We start from the raw sequence: 16,309 nt of genomic DNA on the forward strand, positions 1-16,309 counted from the left end.
CTGAGCTTTACATACTATATATATATATATATAATTGAAAGGTAATATTTTATATATATGAAATATATATATGAAATTTGAATTTATATTTATATGAAATTGCAATCAGCAGTGTTTGAAAGGCACAAGACTGAAATCAATTCTGTTTTGAATGTGTGGTTCACAGTTTTGACAGCAGTGTTTTAGCATTTGAACAAAGTGCTGTAAATTCACAGTGTTGTGCAGGTTGTGTTTAAAGTCATGGGATAAGTGTGTAGAGTGTTGAAAACTGTGTTCAAGCAATGAAAAATGAACTAGAGTTTGGTCCACATGAACTGCTGCTGTGCAGACTGTAGTTAGAGTTTTGCACATGTGACTTCAGTTGTGCCCACTGACGTTTAGCAATCGAAAAAAACTATAAAGCATAATATCGCAAAACATTGTTTTTCATTTTCAGAGAAACATATCAAGTCTTGACTCTGCTGTGAGAAGCACTGTACTGAACATGACCTTAACTGGTCTGAAGTCCAGATTTGACAGCTTTACCCAGCAGGACTTTACACTGTGGTTCCAGACGAATTTGCAACTTTTCCTGCCCGGAATCAATGCGGACAGCCTTATTGACATCCCCACAAACATAAGCTGTGACTCTTACAGAGAAATAGTGAGTGAATTGATACACTTTTTATCCATCCAGAGAAACAACATTTCACTTGCCAAGTTACAAGCTAATCATAATTTGAAGTTTGTGATCTGTAGTACAGTTTTATTTTGGACACAGTTTCCATAGTATTTATTAGTATAGTATTTATTAAAGTTTAAAAATTGATAAGCCAGCTTCACAACAGTAAACCAGATTCTTCATCCACTTCATCACTTAATGGATTGTTTCATTAGCCAACATTGTTTATCTTTGGTGTCTTTATTAATGCATTTATTTATTCCTCTCTTTGTAGAGTGAAAGGCTTTGATAATGTGTTCAGCAGTCTTACTTTGTCTCAGTCTAAGGACGTCTACAGTTTTATAAAGGACTATCTCTACCAACAGCCCAACCAAGGTGTGTGTGTGTGTGTGTGTGTGTGTGTGTGTGTACCTGGTAATTATCACGTTGTGGGGACCAATTGTCCCCACAAAGATAGGAATACCAGTATTTTTGTGACCTCGTGGGGACATTTTGATGTCCCCATGAGGAAACAAGCTTTTAAATCAAACAGAATGATGTTTCTTGAAAATGTGAAGTAGGAGAAAGTTTTCTGTGATGGTTGGGGTTAGGGAACGGGGTAGGTAAGGGGAATAGAATATACAGTTTGTATGGTCTAAAATGCATTACGTCTATGGAATGTCCCCACAAAACATGGAAACCAGAATGCGTGTGTGTGTGTGTGTGTGTGTGTGTGTGTGTGTGTGTGTACGCGTTTGTACCTGGTAATTATCACGTTGTGGGTATTCCTAACCAGTGTTGGGTAAGTTACTCAAAAAAATTTAAAATTGTAATTTGATTACATTACTGATTACTACATGCAAAAAGTAATTTAATTACTAATTACTTTACTTTTAAGTTACTTTGACAACATCAAATGTAAAAAACTACAAAGTGAAACAAGGACGGATAAACCCAAACGCAGTGTTAATGTGAAAATGTTTCTTGTAACATTTGAAAACAGTAATGATTACAGTGCATATTTGAATGCTTAAAGCTATTTTTGGTGTGATTTTGCCCCCTCCTAAAATTACTGGTCATATTGTGATCCAGAAATATTTGTAGCTTTTATAATAAGTTACAGATGTTTAACATTTCTCATTAAACATTCTACATTCATTATCTATCTATCTATCTATCTATCTATCTATCTATCTATCTATCTATCTATCTATCTATCTATCTATCTATCTATCTATCTATCGCGGTCGCGGAAACAGAAACTAGAGTTTAAACACGTCGTCGCATTCGCGAGGGCTTTTTGGTCAAGTTAAAGAATGTTAATATTCATGTTGGTTCGTTAAATATAACAATCAAAAGTAGTTTGGTAATTGTTTAAATAAACATATGATTACTTAATGCAGTGCACACATTGAGCTCATGATAAAATAACATAGTTAAATAATGTTAACAAATTAAACCTTATTGTACATTAGTGATTTAAAAACACACCTGTACGATCGCTTCTGGCAGACCAGATGTCATCGCGCAAAGCCCACTCTGAAATGCCAAGGTTTTGGACATGTATTGTCTGCATTCCATTTGAAGGATCAACCACCGCTCACATAGCATCCATTTGCTTGCGTCTCCGACGAGTGAGTAAAGCACATGCTCGTTAACTGACACTGCGCGCATGCTCGTTAACAGACGTTGCCGTGCAACGCTAGTAACGTAATTTTGTTGTCATTGGTAACTGTAATCAAATTACATACATTTAAAATGTAAAGCGTTACGTTACTGCGTTATCAGGAAAAGTAATTAGAGTACAGTAATGCATATACCCAACTCTGTTCCTAACAGTATTTTTGTAACCTTGTGGGGACATATTGAGGTCCCCATGAGGAAACAAGCTTATAAATCAAACAGAATGATGTTTATTGAAAATGTGAATTAGTAGAAGTGTTTCTGTGATGGTTGGGGTTAGGGAATGGGGTAGGTTAGGGGAACAGAATATACAGTTTGTGCAGTATAAAATGCATTACGTCTATGGAATGTCCCCACAAAACATGGAAACCAGAATGTGTGTGTCTGTGTGTGTGTTTAAATGAGTGCATTGCTATATGTAACTTGTTTCTCTGATATTTCAGGACAAGCCTGTGTGCAGGGTGTGAAAAATGATTCAGATTGGGTGCTAAAAACGTTTGGAAAGTTCAGCATATTTTTCTCATTTGCTGACTTCATCAACTTTAAAAGAGACTTTAATGGGGTGAGGAGAGAAATATGTGTGCTTTAATACAGACAAAAGCAATACATTTAACACATCTCTCCCACTCTTTCTGTACTTTAATCTCTCTCTCTCTCTCTCTCTCTCTCTCTCTCTCTCTCTCTCTCTCTCTCTCTCTCTCTCTCTCTCTCAGGTAAAAGCAGCAGAAGTTCTGACCGTGTCACAGTTGGCTGAGTTATGCTCTTCACCTTCACAGCTCCAAGGACAGCAGGATGTTCAAACTGTGATGAACGCTGTTGAATCACAGCAACTGTCAAACTTTTTTGATGTTCTTTCTCCAAACATCCAAGTATGCATGTTGTTTAGTACTTGAATATTGTTTATTTGTGTATCACTGGTCTGGTGATAGATAGATACATCTTGTGTGTCTTTTTCACACAGAAGAATGAACTGAACTACTCTGTGGAGGTAAAGCAGGCATTCCTTCAGGCGGCGTTTGCGGGAGTCAATCTGTCCTCTTCATTCATCAATGATTCAGAAGTGTTGATATGGCTCACTGTTCGCCTCAGGCCTTTGCTGTCCTCTCTGACCTCGGCAGGCGTCGATGTATATTTCAATATCATTAGGAGTCGAAGCTGCAGCTGTAGCCAGGAGGCGTAAGAGATGAAGCTTACATTAGTTCAGTGTTTTAGTTGATCTATTTAGTCGAGTGTTTATTCAAACTCATCTTGTGTGTCTTAACAGAGTGACTCTTCTGGATGATGTAAGATCAAATCTGAATGAAGATATACAACATCAAATATATAGCAACATCCAACGGCTACTCACAGGTACAAAATCCTCATTAAAACACACAAACCCAGAAAATGTATATGTTTTAAGGCACAAAGAGAAACTGAAATGTACACCTCCCTAATTCATGCTGTGCATTGCTGTAGATGCAACATCTCTACCCTGTTACAGCGGCGGAAGTTTCTACGTCTTCCTCAAGAATTTCTTCCTTCATTTTGGATATCCAGATCTAAATAGTTTCCTTTCCCTAATCCCTGTGGAAAGAAGACCTGAGGTACTGCAGCCATATGTCCTCTCGTTGTCCTCTCTCTCTCTGTGTGTCCATCAAGTCTGATCTGATCAAGTCTTTTCTTTCTGAGGTCCTGAGTTCAATCTCTACAATGGACCTGAGTGAGTTTCTGAACTTGCCCCAAACTCTCACCGATGGATCAAAGCTCTGTGATCTGCTTAGGCAGTACAACCAGACCACACTTTACCTGGAAATGGTAAGACTATTGCTGCGTCCGAAACCGCCTACTTCCATACTATATAGTAGGCAAAAAGTAGTGGGCAAGGCAAGTAGTATGTCCGAATACATAGTATTCCAAAAACAGTATGCGTAAAGTACCCGGATGACCTACTACTTCCGGTTAGATTTTGCAGCGTGCATACAATGGACACTTCACTATCCCATGAGGCCCCGGGAGCAGAGTTACGCAACAAAAAAGGATAATGCGGCAATGTGGCTGTTTTCACGCTGGTATGACAGGACATGATGGTGACGTATGTCACGTGACGTATCAACATGGCGAATGTAGTACGTCGGAATAGCATTCATACTACCAGGATTCATAATATACAATACCTACTGTTTTAACGGTTAGTAAGTAGGTGCCTCATCTCAATCAGTACGCACTGTACAGTATGCGGTTTCGGACGCAGCCTATGTGCTTATAGAGGAGAATGCTTCAAATGCATGATGGGTCTGCTTTGATATTTTGCAATTGTACAGTGATCATATATAATTATTTTTCTCTTTATTAGAATACAACCAGAAAATACAGGAAATGTGTATGTAGTATTAAAAACAGTATAAAAGTATAAGCTGAAGTGTCAAGTATTTAGGGTAAATTCCCCTTCCGCTTGAGCACTAGCAGGCAACTGCAGGACCCCTTAAACCTAAAAGAAATTAAATCCTAATTGCAATGGAATGACTCCTGGACTTTAATTTGTGTACCTATTTTGTTTACATGCAATTTCTGTTTGTATCTTAATAAAAAGGGTGAGCCAAAAGTGAGTGAGCTTATTTTAGCCAAAATACAGTGTAACGCTTCTCACCCGACAGCACATAAATCACAGGCAGACACGGAGAACTTCATTTGATGCATTGTTTACTGTAACAACATGGAGACAAGAAAAAACATATATTTCCTCTGGCGACAGTGGGCATTTACACTTATGCATCTAAAATAGCAGAAAAAAATAAGAGATTCAACTGTGTTTGATTCAATAAAGATGGTGACAGCCATGCAACACACATGGGGTCTCATTCATTAAATATTCGTAAATATATGAGTAAATATGTGAGTGATTTGCACGTAAACAGACCTTCCCGAAAATTCTCCTCCTGATTCACAAATACTTCGTAAACGTCAGATTTGATAGTTAAAATTTGTGTATGTGTTAATGAATTCCTATCAATCGTACATGGGACGCACGTGCACGCTTATTCTCAATTACCATAAATACTGCCCATTAAATCCGACTGAAAACTATATATGGGCATCATATTATGACACCAAACGAAGGATTTCAACATGTTTTCTTAAAAGCAAATGAAAAAGAAAAATTTATCAGATGCAGAAATTGAAGTTTTATTATCAGAAGTTAATTCAAAAAGTCAAATTTTATTTTCAAGCATACATAGTGGTGTCTCAGGTCCTAAAAAAAAGGAAGCTTGGCAGCATATTACAGATGCTGTTAATGAAATTTCGTCTGTTAATCGAACTGAAACTTGACTGCAAAAAACGAAATAGTTAACTTCAAAAAAATCTTATTCAAAAATAAAAAACATAATTTTAGGGAAATACTCAAGCAGTTCACATTTGAGCAGATTTAACTTTTCACAAAAGAACTGGTCTGGGTAGCCTGAAACAACTCATTAACCAGTCTTCATTCTCAGCAAGTAAGTCTGCGCGTCTCTGAAAATACGCCTTTTGCGCAGCGCTCTGCCATATCTATATATTAGCCATCGTAAATGTGTTATGCCTGATTTTGGCCATTTCATAGGAAACAATTTCCTTAACAATTTCGTTTGCCCAGCCCTATTGAAATCAATAATGTATTTGATTAAAGTGTTCCGTTTGCAGATGCTATTACTGGAGCTTAAGTTAAAAGAAAAAACGTATAATATTTTTTACAAAATGCTGTATAATATGTACATGGTTATGGTGAATTAAAATACAGCCTTATTGATGAGCAAACGTTCGGATGTTAAACGCACCATTTACACGTGGCAGGTGTAGATTTCTTTCGTACCAACTAACATTTGGAAAATACGCACATTTTCATGAATCCGAAAATGTATGCCAAAAGGTCTTTACGAACGATTTACACAAAAGTTCGTTCTGCTCGTGTTTCATGAATGAGACCCATGGTGAGCAAATTGCATCTAAACTCTGTAAAGTTCATCAAATACAGTCACAGTCACTTAATATCTTGTTTCACAAAATCACTGAACTTCAACTGTAATATTATTTGTGAAATTAACAAATAAGTTACACAGAAATCTCATTTCACCAGAGCACATTTTACCTACCACCTCTCAGCATGGGATACATTTCTCTGCTGCAGGTGGGGCGTGGTTTCACAATCAAGTCAAATAACCCATTAATTACTTAACGTCACCACAAGGGGTCCCCAAACAAATAATAAATGAACAAAAACACAGTAATTTTGGTGAAAGTCATAACATTTACATTTATTATTATTGTTAACCCTAGGAGATCAGATAGTAGATCAGATATCTCAAAGTGGAATATGGCAGAGGTCTTCAACCCTGCTTCTGCTAAGTTTAGGTCCAACCCTGCTCCAACATACCTGCCTGTGAGTTTTAAGTGATCCTAAAGACTTTGATTGCTGGTTGAGGTGTGATTGATGACAGTCCTCTGGAATGTGGGACCATCAGAGACCACCACTCTGCACACATTACAGTAACGTTAACTATATAAAAAACTGAAGTTATCTTACCTAAAGGTGCAGATGGGAAGAGGGTGCATCAGCATTATGCTTGTTTTTCAAGAGCTCTTTATAAAATGCAAAGCAGCCCAATGCTACATTTTCTTTCACTTTCCTACAGGAGCCGGTGGGATCCATCAGCTTGGCCAGACAGGTGTTGTCCTGCGTGTGGTCTCAGGTTCTGACGGTGGAGATTCGCTCTGAGGTCGATCAGTGGTTCGATCATCGACTCGTTCACTATCTGTCCTTCCTCACCTTGCAGCTCATCAGCCCAGAACAGCTCAGTGGTGCAGCTTGTCTGCCCTACAGGAAACTGTAAGTCTGCATCCATAGTTTAGTACTGCGGCTCAGCTGGCAGAGCATGCTGAAATACATGTAGCAATTGAAAACAATTATATGCATGAATGTACTGTAAGGTATGATAAAAGCCTAATTGCATAAATGTAAATGTGCTTTTTTTTCTGATTACAAACCTACAGAAAAATTAATGTATTAAGTTATTCTAAGTGTGTGTGTGTGTGTGTGTGTGTGTGTGTGTGTGTGTGTGTGTGTGTGTGTGTGTGTGTGTGTGTGTGTGTGTGTGTGTGTGTGTGTGTGTGCGTGCGTGCGTGCGTGTGTGCGTGCGTTGTGGGGACATTTTGAGGTCCCCATGAGGAAACAAGCTTATAAATCAAACAGGATGATGTTTCTTGAAAATGTGAATTAGCAAAGTTTTCTTTCTTAGGGAAAGGGAATAGAATATACAATTTGTACAGTATAAAAACCATTACGTCTATGGAATGTACCCACAAAACATAGAAACCAGAATGTATATGTGTGTGTGTGCTCAGTGTTTCAGTTCTAGGAAACAACTTCAACTTTTCCAACACTGATTTCACCCCAGAGGATGTTTACAGCTCTATAAAGAACTATCTCACAAGTGGTAAGGATACGTACTGAATCTTTGATTTGTATTGAGATGACAGACTGTATCGCAAAGTAAACCTCAACTTCACTTTCACTTTACCAGAACGTTCTCACCACAGAATGACACACAGCTGACCAATATAATCAAGTATTTCCATATGTATGATAGTTGAACACTGAAGACTGTGTGTGTTTGTGTACAGATGGCTCTCCGCGATGCTATGACCCCTTGGATCCTCAGTTGAACTCCAAAGACTGGTTCGCCACCTCCTTTGGGACCTTTGTCAGCTATCTCACCCTTTCTGACCTCAACTCCTTCGTGTCGCCTGACAAGGTAGCAGACATTCATGTCAATATTTTGACGGTCAAGTGAACTGTTTCCAGTAATAAAGCTCTCGCGTTGGCATCCCTTCTTTAGATTGGCGTGTTCTTGGAAAACCCAGAGAACCTTCAGCTGTTCAACAGGACCACAATCATCCAACCTGACATCATAAGCTACTACACAACTCAACTGTACACCAATAACCTTTCATTCAATCCCATCAGGTATGAAATCAGTTCATCAGTGATATGGCCTTACTCGCCGAAGTAGGGTTGTCATTAATAAATCAGTTTATCGTAAAAAGGAGCGTATTCATCGCAGTGCATCATCAATAGCAGCTGCTCGTGTATTTTAAGCAAGAACCTAAAAGATGAAAACATGCGGTGATTGTAATGCTGATGCTCACAGTAAACGCACCGCAATTCAGATTCAACTATGACAGCAGCCTAAAAGTATAAAAATCACAGCCAATACATTTATGCATTTATTGTTGTGTGTTGTGCAGCTTGCCGGGTCGGTTCCTGTGTGCTGTTCCTTCGATTGCGTATGAGCATCTATCAGAAGCAGAAAGCCTTACACTCATACAGCGCCTCAACCAGTACTGTGACGGAACTGAAGATCCAGAGGTAAACCACAAATCCATTCACCAAATGCTTAAGTGCTGTTCACCTGAAGCAATGACTCATTTCTCACTATGCCCTTTCTTTCAGATCACGGCAGCTCTCGCAGCCAATCTCCCCTCCATCTCCTCTGCCACCATCAAGTTGCTGGCCAACCAGAGCGTCGGTCTGACCGAGGCTCAGATAAGCTCCATCTCTGCTGACGTCATCAAAGCTGAAATGCCAACTCTCAGCACTGTTGAAGGCTGGAACCAGGGTCAAGCTAATGCCATCATAGAAACTCTCACTATGTCTGGCTTTTCAGTGAGTCTAAAAAAACATCACATCTTATGCATGACACCAGGTACCATTACTATTAGCATTGGATATCGGAGTGACAAAGTTGAACAGATCTCACCTATACATAACAGCCAGCACAATACAGTCTGGTCAGTACAGACGATGGCCCTAAAAATAACATTCTGTAAAAAAGAGCAAATTGCACATAAGCTGGTTCAATAGTAATAAGTGCCATGTAATTTGATGAGTTTAAAGGACGTTATATTGTTTTTTGAGAAGTTAATCCAATAGCCATCTTTCTGGATGTTTTTTTAGATCAGCACTGGTTCCTCTCTGTTATCTCTCGGAACATTGGTCAAAGGCATACAGTCGGACACCATCTCCAGCATTCCATCTGCGGAGCTCCTGACCATTTCGCACAATCCCACGTTCATCATTAACATGCTTTCAGCGCCACTCATCCTGCAGAACGTTTATGTCATGAAGGTACCGCAGAACCCATCTGATGGGCTTGTTTGTGTTTTACTCCTTTGGCAAGGTAATGAGCTTTGTTTTCTGCCCAGATCGTGTCCATTGATGAAACCAGAGTGATTGAGAATGTTCCAGATATGTTGGCTGGCTCCATCCCGCGAGTGTTGTTATTATCTCAGCCTTCAGTCAATGTCACGCTTGCCAATAATAAGCACTGGACACATGATCAGGTGCTGAGCTTTCTCCATTCTTCACTTGCTCTTGTTGTCTTACACTTGTAAAAGTTTGACGATGGTGATTTTGTAGTACATACATTTTTAATCAGACAGTATGAATTGTGGTAAAAGCTGTTATTTGACTTCTGTTTGTTTTCGTTTTGTTGTGTTTGTGTATGTTTGTCTGAAACGAAATTTGTCTTTCTTTGTTTAGGCGGTGGTGCTGTTTAGCTCTGTGGCCTCTGTCAGTAATAATGCTGAAGAGTAAGTGATTTACAGATGTTTTTCCATCTTTCCCTTCTCTTACGTGTGTGCGGTGGTTTTTAATAATATGTTTGTGCATCGCCCCCTGTAGGCTGTCAGAGTCGCTGCTTCAGGGCTTCACCTGCACTTCAGCTCAGACTATGGGTGAGGAGAAAGTTAAGCAGCTGGTGAAAGCGTGCAGACATCGGCCTGGACGTCAGAAGATTCAATTGAAAGAGAGTCAGGTATATGTGATGCTTTAACACAGAGATGATTGTTTATGTTTATGATTGTGAGGTTTTTGGTTAACCTCTTCATTACTTGCTTTGTAGTTAACATGCATGTACAATTATGTGAAAAACGACGCCTCGCCAAGCTTCACAGATCTGCCGCCAGATGTGCTGCTTTACTACAGGTGACTCACTCGCACTTGCTCTCTCTCTCTCTCTCTCTCTCTCTCTCTCCCATGTTTGCTCCACCTTTTATTCATCTCAGTGTTGTTCAACTGTATGTGTGGTTTGTTTGTTTGTTTGGTCAGCTATGATAAGGTGGAGAGTACAAACTGCAGATCATATTTTAGCGCCGTGGGCAAAGCAGATTTCTCTGTTCCATACAAAACCCTCAACATACAAACAACTCTGTTCAACAATGCACGCAATTGTCTGGTCAGTAACATACATGTGCACACCCACATACACTTCTCTTTCTAATTAAGACTCATTAACATGTTTATATGATGTGTGTGTTGTGTAGGGTATATCAGGTCAGAGTCTTAGTAAAGAGCATGTGGAGATTCTGGGTAACCTGACATGCACATTGGAAGCTGTGTACATCCAGAACTCCGATCCGTCCATCATTGAGAGTTTGAAAAACTGTCCGGATCTGTCGGATGATCAGATCGGTGCTGTGCAAACACTGCTGCTCACAGGAAACACACCCTACGGGTGAGGAACATCATAATCCCAAACCTTATTCAGTTCAGATGATCAGATTTCTTTAAACTTATGATTGTTTGTAACTGCAGCGTGTGCATTAAGTTCATCTATATGATGCTAAACTGCACACCTAATATACAACAAGCACAATATTGCCTCTCGTTTCAACTCTAAAGTCTGATTTGTGTAAAATTACACTCACCGAAAGGTCAGCTGTGGTGAAAACACGTTTAAAGTTTTGTGTGGAGCTGTGGTGTGCCAACATTTTTCTTCTTACGTTGGGTACCACAGTCGCAACCTTTTAAATGTGAGACTCAAACCTTTTGGGTTACTCCCTAACCATTAGGGTAGGACTGAATGTAAAGGCACAGCCACAAAGAGATTTATTGCTTTATTTCAAATCAGATCCTTTAATGATAGGTTCTGGTTCTTGACAATGATAATACACAGCTGTGTCCTTATCACTGAGCTGCTATTAGTGCTGCACCTATAGCAGATACATCACTTATGATCTTGAACAACATATATGCTGCATACATAACAACTATAAGATCACAACTGTGCATAGCAATCTTCCGTATCTGTTCCCATGTCAGGCACTCTTTATCTTTTAATGCTTCAATGGCATGCGATGATTTCACATTTAGGCACTTTTTCAAAGCTTAATTAAATTATTTTAACAAATAACATTTTAAACAGCATTTCTGACATCATTTTTCATATATGTATTACTTTTATTTAATATAGCATTATGTGATTACTGTTTTATGTGATAAAGACGTGTGTGTATCTGTATTGCTTCAGTCTAACGGTGGCATTAAATGAATTTAATAGAATAATTTGCCAAATTATCAGCAGAAAATGACTTGACTGTGTCTTGTGTGGTGAATAATGTGTAATAAGGTGTTTAATGTGGTGTGCGTTTTGGTTTTCAGGGCCGTATCTACATGGGATCAGGAGACGCTGCAGCGTTTGGACATTCTGCCTCTCTACTTCACCGATGCGTTCTGGAAGCAATTTAGCGCGGTATGAATGTTTTATTCTCATCTCTTACACGCTTTTCCTTCACTTTTATCATGAATATGACGCTTCTGTTACTTGTTTACTTAATATTAATTACTCTTCTTACAATTCTTCTACTATGGCATACTAGTACAGACAGCTAAGAATTTCATTGTCCTTTGTCTGCATATGACAATAAATGCTTTGAACCTTGATATTGTGTGCATTATAGTCTCTGAAGAGGAAGTACCTGAAGGTCTTCATGCCGTTCCTGAAGAACAAAAACACTGAGAAGAATAAACTGAAGAAACTCTTCACAAACTGTAACGCAGAGTTAGACATTCAATCCCGAATCAAACGTTCTGCAGGTATGTTGCGGTTACAGATGAATATAGATCATAGTTAGACGGTACAGCAGTGTGTGATTGTTTAACTGTGTTAATGTTTTGTAAGTCTGTACTGCGGGCAACATCACAGAAGCCATCATTGCCGACGCCTCCTTCCCATTCGGATACACCGCCAGTCAGTTTGACGCGTGTCTCGACTACAAAGTCCTCCGAGATAACTTGGCTGCTGTCGCAGAGAAAGTCGATGACAGCGATTTCCAAAGAATCATTCTGAACAAACTGAAGAAGGTAATGCAAAGTTCTGCTGTACGTGACTTTAGTAAAGATTGTAGTTGTTATGAGTGTTTCTGTAGCTCAGTCAGGGTTCGCAAAGATTGTCCAGCGAACACACATACTGATAAAAAATAATGAATGCACTGTAATTCACTTTTACCCAAGCGTTCATGACAAATCAATGCATGACAAATTGTAGTATTGTAGTTGTGTAAGTGTAATGGTGATGTGTGTTAGGCGTATCCTGCGGGTCTCGGCGACAGCGTGCTGCAGGTTCTGGCGGCTGTTTCACGTCAAGCCACAGTGGAGGAAATCAAAACGTGGAACATCGGCACTATTGATACCCTGACAGCCCTAATGAACCCAAGCTATGGAGAATGGGACAGTGAGAAGGTGCGTGCACGTGTGTGTGTGTGTGTGTGTGTGTTTTCTTATGCTAATGGATAGCTCAAATCTCTTGGTCAGTCTTTATTACATATAATTCAGTCCCATACTGTAAAAGTTCACTTTATTTATATCCTTGTTGTTCTTGTTTGTGTGTTTGTAGAGTAAAGAAGTGATACTGAGATATCTGAGCGTGGACAGTCACACATTAGGCGTCAATGAACTGAACGCCATCATGCCAAACCTGCACACACTGGACGTGTTGACACTTCAGACTATTACAGCAGACACCCTGAGGTACGGCACGTACACATCATTACTCATAAACACACAATCACTCAATAACACTCACTCATTAGCACTCATTCACACTGCAGTTACAGTTGCAGTTAGCTGAGGTCATATCATAAAAATCTGACTTCATGTTTAAGTGCTATAATTGTCTCCCCAGTGCTTCTTTCCATCTAGAAAATGTGAAAAAGATCAACCCAGTAACTTAGTTTTGGTAAACCATTCTCTGCAAGCATGTAAATAAATAGCTCATGGAAATTTGACTCCCTTTGTGATGTCAGAAGGGGATCTTATTATAATAATACCACCCCTTAATCTGCAGAGAGAAAGAAAATCTTTATCTTCTTCTAAAACTCATTAGTTCATCCATGTTTATTTCTCTGTGTGCAGGGAGGCAAATGTTCCAGATCTTTCCTCGTGTTCATTTCAGCAGAAAGCTGTTCTCTTCACCACAGCATCTTCTTCTTTTAAAGCTCAACGTCAAAACCATGTTGCTTACTCTCAACTCATCGGCCCTTTCCTGGGTAACACAAACACACACACATCTTACAAAAATTAACCAGTTTTTTTATTGCTAAACAACAGTGAGCACACCTGGAGCTCCAGGTGCAAAACTACAGTCCGCATTACCAAGAGTCACTTGAGCTAAACAGTTCACATCACCTGCAAAACTCACTCCAAGCAACACAACTCTTAACACATGACTCAAAACAGCTCAGTACAAACTGTAATTCAAACTAATCAGGCCACTACCTGCCACCCTCCACAAACGTGTCTTCTGTTTTGAATGTGTGGTTCACAGTTTTGACAGCAGTGTGTTAGCATTTGAACAAAGTGCTGTAGATCCACAGTGTTGTGCAGGTTGTGTTTAAAGTCATGGGATAAGTGTGTAGAGTTTTGAAAACTGTGTTCAAACAATGAAAAACGAACTAGAGTTTGGTCAACCCTGCTGAAAAAAACAGCATCAAACCAGCATGGACCAGCATGGGAATTATGCTGGCCTATGCTGGTTTAGCTGGTGGTCCCAGCATACCAGCAGCAAAACACAACATATGCAACACACATTCAGCAGGGCACATGAACTGCTGCTGTGCAGACTGTAGTTAGAGTTTTGCACAACATGACTCCAGTTGTGCCCACTGTCGTTTAGCAATCGAAAAAAACTGTAATAATAATCAATACACCAAAAAACATGGTAACTACACTTTTACCACAATAAAACCATGGTTAATTTTCATAAGGGACACACCTCAGTATAACACAAACATGATTCATGATTAAAGTTTTAGCAAATGTTGTTGTTGTTTTTGTCTTTTCCATCATTGTTGTCTTCCTTAAGTGTTGTTGTGTAACTTTGTGTGTGTGTTTAGGTGGAGCTTCTACTGAGGACATGAAGACTCTGGCCTCTGAGAACATCAGTATTGACATCACCACCTTCAGAAGCCTTGATGTAGCCGTCGTCACGGTAATACACACACACACGCATGCACGTACAATCACACACACACACACACACAAACACACACACATATGCATGAACGCGCACACACACCCACATGCACATCTTTATGTTATTCAGAACCAATGCATATATTCTACTTTGAATTGATGATGTTTGTTTGTTTGTTTGTGTGTTTGTTTGTGTGTGTGTGTGTGTGTGTGTGTGTGTGTGTGTGTGTGTGTGTGTGTGTGTGTGTGTGTGTGTGTGTGTGTGTGTGTGTGTGTGTGTGTGTGTGTGTGTGTGTGTGTGTGTGTGTGTGTGTGTGCGTGCGTGCGTGTGTGTGCGTGCGTGTGTAGAATCTAAATGTCACCGAGGTTCAAGCTCTGATGGGTGTAAGCATAGCAGATCTGAAGCTGTTTGAAAACGATTCGGTGGTTCTGGCCTGGATCGCCTCACAGCCACAGTCTGCGTTAGATCTGCTGAAATTGGGACTGCGCGGGGGCCAGACCAACTTGTTCACACCCAAACCTCTCACCCTCAAACCCACACAGTTCGCAGGTCCCAGCCAATCATCTTCAAGCACTGCACACGGTAAAGACACGCCCACTTATTAGAGTGCACTGAAACGTGTCATCCAATGAGATTTACTGGTTGTTGTAAAGCCGGTCTAACCGTCAAACTCTGTGTTTCCAGGTTCAGCTTCAACTCTGCAGGTCACTTCAGGAGTTTGGTTCATCGCCTCCTGCGTTTGGTTTCTCAACTCATGCGATACATAATCAATGAGATCAATTTCAGTAACATCAACATCAGACAACAAACTCCATTAGAAACCAAAAATCTGTGATTAATAATATTCATATTCAAATAACAAATAATCTATTTCAATAATCAATAAGATAAATTACATAAATCTGAATATCAATAATCAATTACTTTAAAACAGAAGTCAAAGATTAAACATGAGATGATCTCTTTATATTTAAATCATATTACAGGATGATTGTTTAATGACATGTTTAGATTAATATATTATTTCTATTTTTACTGTCAATGTTATTGTTTAATCAATTAAATGAATATTGAACTTAAGATTAATTGTTTTATTCTTTGTGTGTGTGTGTGTGTGTGTGTGTGTGTGTGCGCGCGTGCGTGCGTGCGCGCGTGCATGCGTAGACAGAATTTGAACAAACTCTGTAGTATATAAGACAAATGAGATGAGCTTCTCTTTTAAAAACATATTTAAATACATAAATATATGAAGTTTCGTTGCAAAACGAGATAACCACCGTTTTTTTAAGTGTTCAGAAATCTTGTTTTGTGCATTCCAATTAATTTTAATGCAACTGCAGTTGTTTTGTTTTGATTTAAACCTTCATAACTTAATAAATACAGCTAAGTAGCACCATAAAACAAAATAATAACATGATAACATAATAATAACCATGTTTTGACAAAAAATGTTTAAAAAAATGGATTTATCTCGTTTTGCAACGAAACTCTTCATATATATATTATATGCCTCCATATCTCATTGGGCCATCTAGATTTACTGTCAACCTGAAAATGCCCACCGCACCCTTGGACCAGAGAGCTGTCAATCACTGTTTGATTTGAGACTCACGCGAAGACGAGGCGAGCACAGTAGTTGCGTGTTTTTGAGGGGGGCCAAGATGGCGGCGCTGTAAGGAGGTAGCGTGTTTTGCTCTTCAGGGGAAAAAAGGTGAAGTGG

The 16,309-nt window shown here is 39.3% G+C and overlaps 1 protein-coding gene across 1 annotated transcript; it reads left to right on the forward strand.

Moving 5' to 3' along the window:
- The first annotated feature begins 941 nt into the window (after positions 1-941).
- On the forward strand, positions 942-15,611 carry LOC129445198 (uncharacterized). The gene is made up of 29 exons (XM_055206372.2): positions 942-1,036; positions 2,767-2,885; positions 3,037-3,192; positions 3,285-3,499; positions 3,588-3,673; positions 3,782-3,909; positions 3,995-4,120; positions 6,973-7,166; positions 7,682-7,773; positions 7,961-8,091; positions 8,176-8,303; positions 8,585-8,705; positions 8,790-9,002; positions 9,294-9,464; positions 9,542-9,679; positions 9,879-9,928; positions 10,020-10,152; positions 10,240-10,322; positions 10,446-10,572; positions 10,661-10,851; positions 11,778-11,868; positions 12,077-12,212; positions 12,298-12,479; positions 12,702-12,857; positions 13,012-13,145; positions 13,530-13,663; positions 14,510-14,604; positions 14,937-15,171; positions 15,274-15,611. The coding sequence occupies exons 3-29, from the start codon at positions 3,130-3,132 to the stop codon at positions 15,354-15,356; spliced, it is 3,636 nt and encodes a 1,211-aa protein (XP_055062347.2). The 5' UTR covers positions 942-1,036; positions 2,767-2,885; positions 3,037-3,129; the 3' UTR covers positions 15,357-15,611.
- Positions 15,612-16,309: the final 698 nt, after the last annotated feature.

This window comes from Misgurnus anguillicaudatus, chromosome 3 (genome assembly GCF_027580225.2).
Source record: "Misgurnus anguillicaudatus chromosome 3, ASM2758022v2, whole genome shotgun sequence".
In the NCBI taxonomy this organism is placed as follows: Eukaryota; Metazoa; Chordata; class Actinopteri; order Cypriniformes; family Cobitidae; genus Misgurnus; species Misgurnus anguillicaudatus.

Bases quoted from the DNA above. Each gene is read 5' to 3' on its own strand.
- LOC129445198 (XM_055206372.2), top strand. From the start codon at position 3,130: ATGAACGCTGTTGAATCACAGCAACTGTCAAACTTTTTTGATGTTCTT. The intron at 3,193-3,284 runs GTATGCATGTTG...TTTTTCACACAG, and splicing joins TTCTTTCTCCAAACATCCAA to AAGAATGAACTGAACTACTC. The intron at 3,910-3,994 runs GTACTGCAGCCA...TTTCTTTCTGAG, and splicing joins CTGTGGAAAGAAGACCTGAG to GTCCTGAGTTCAATCTCTAC.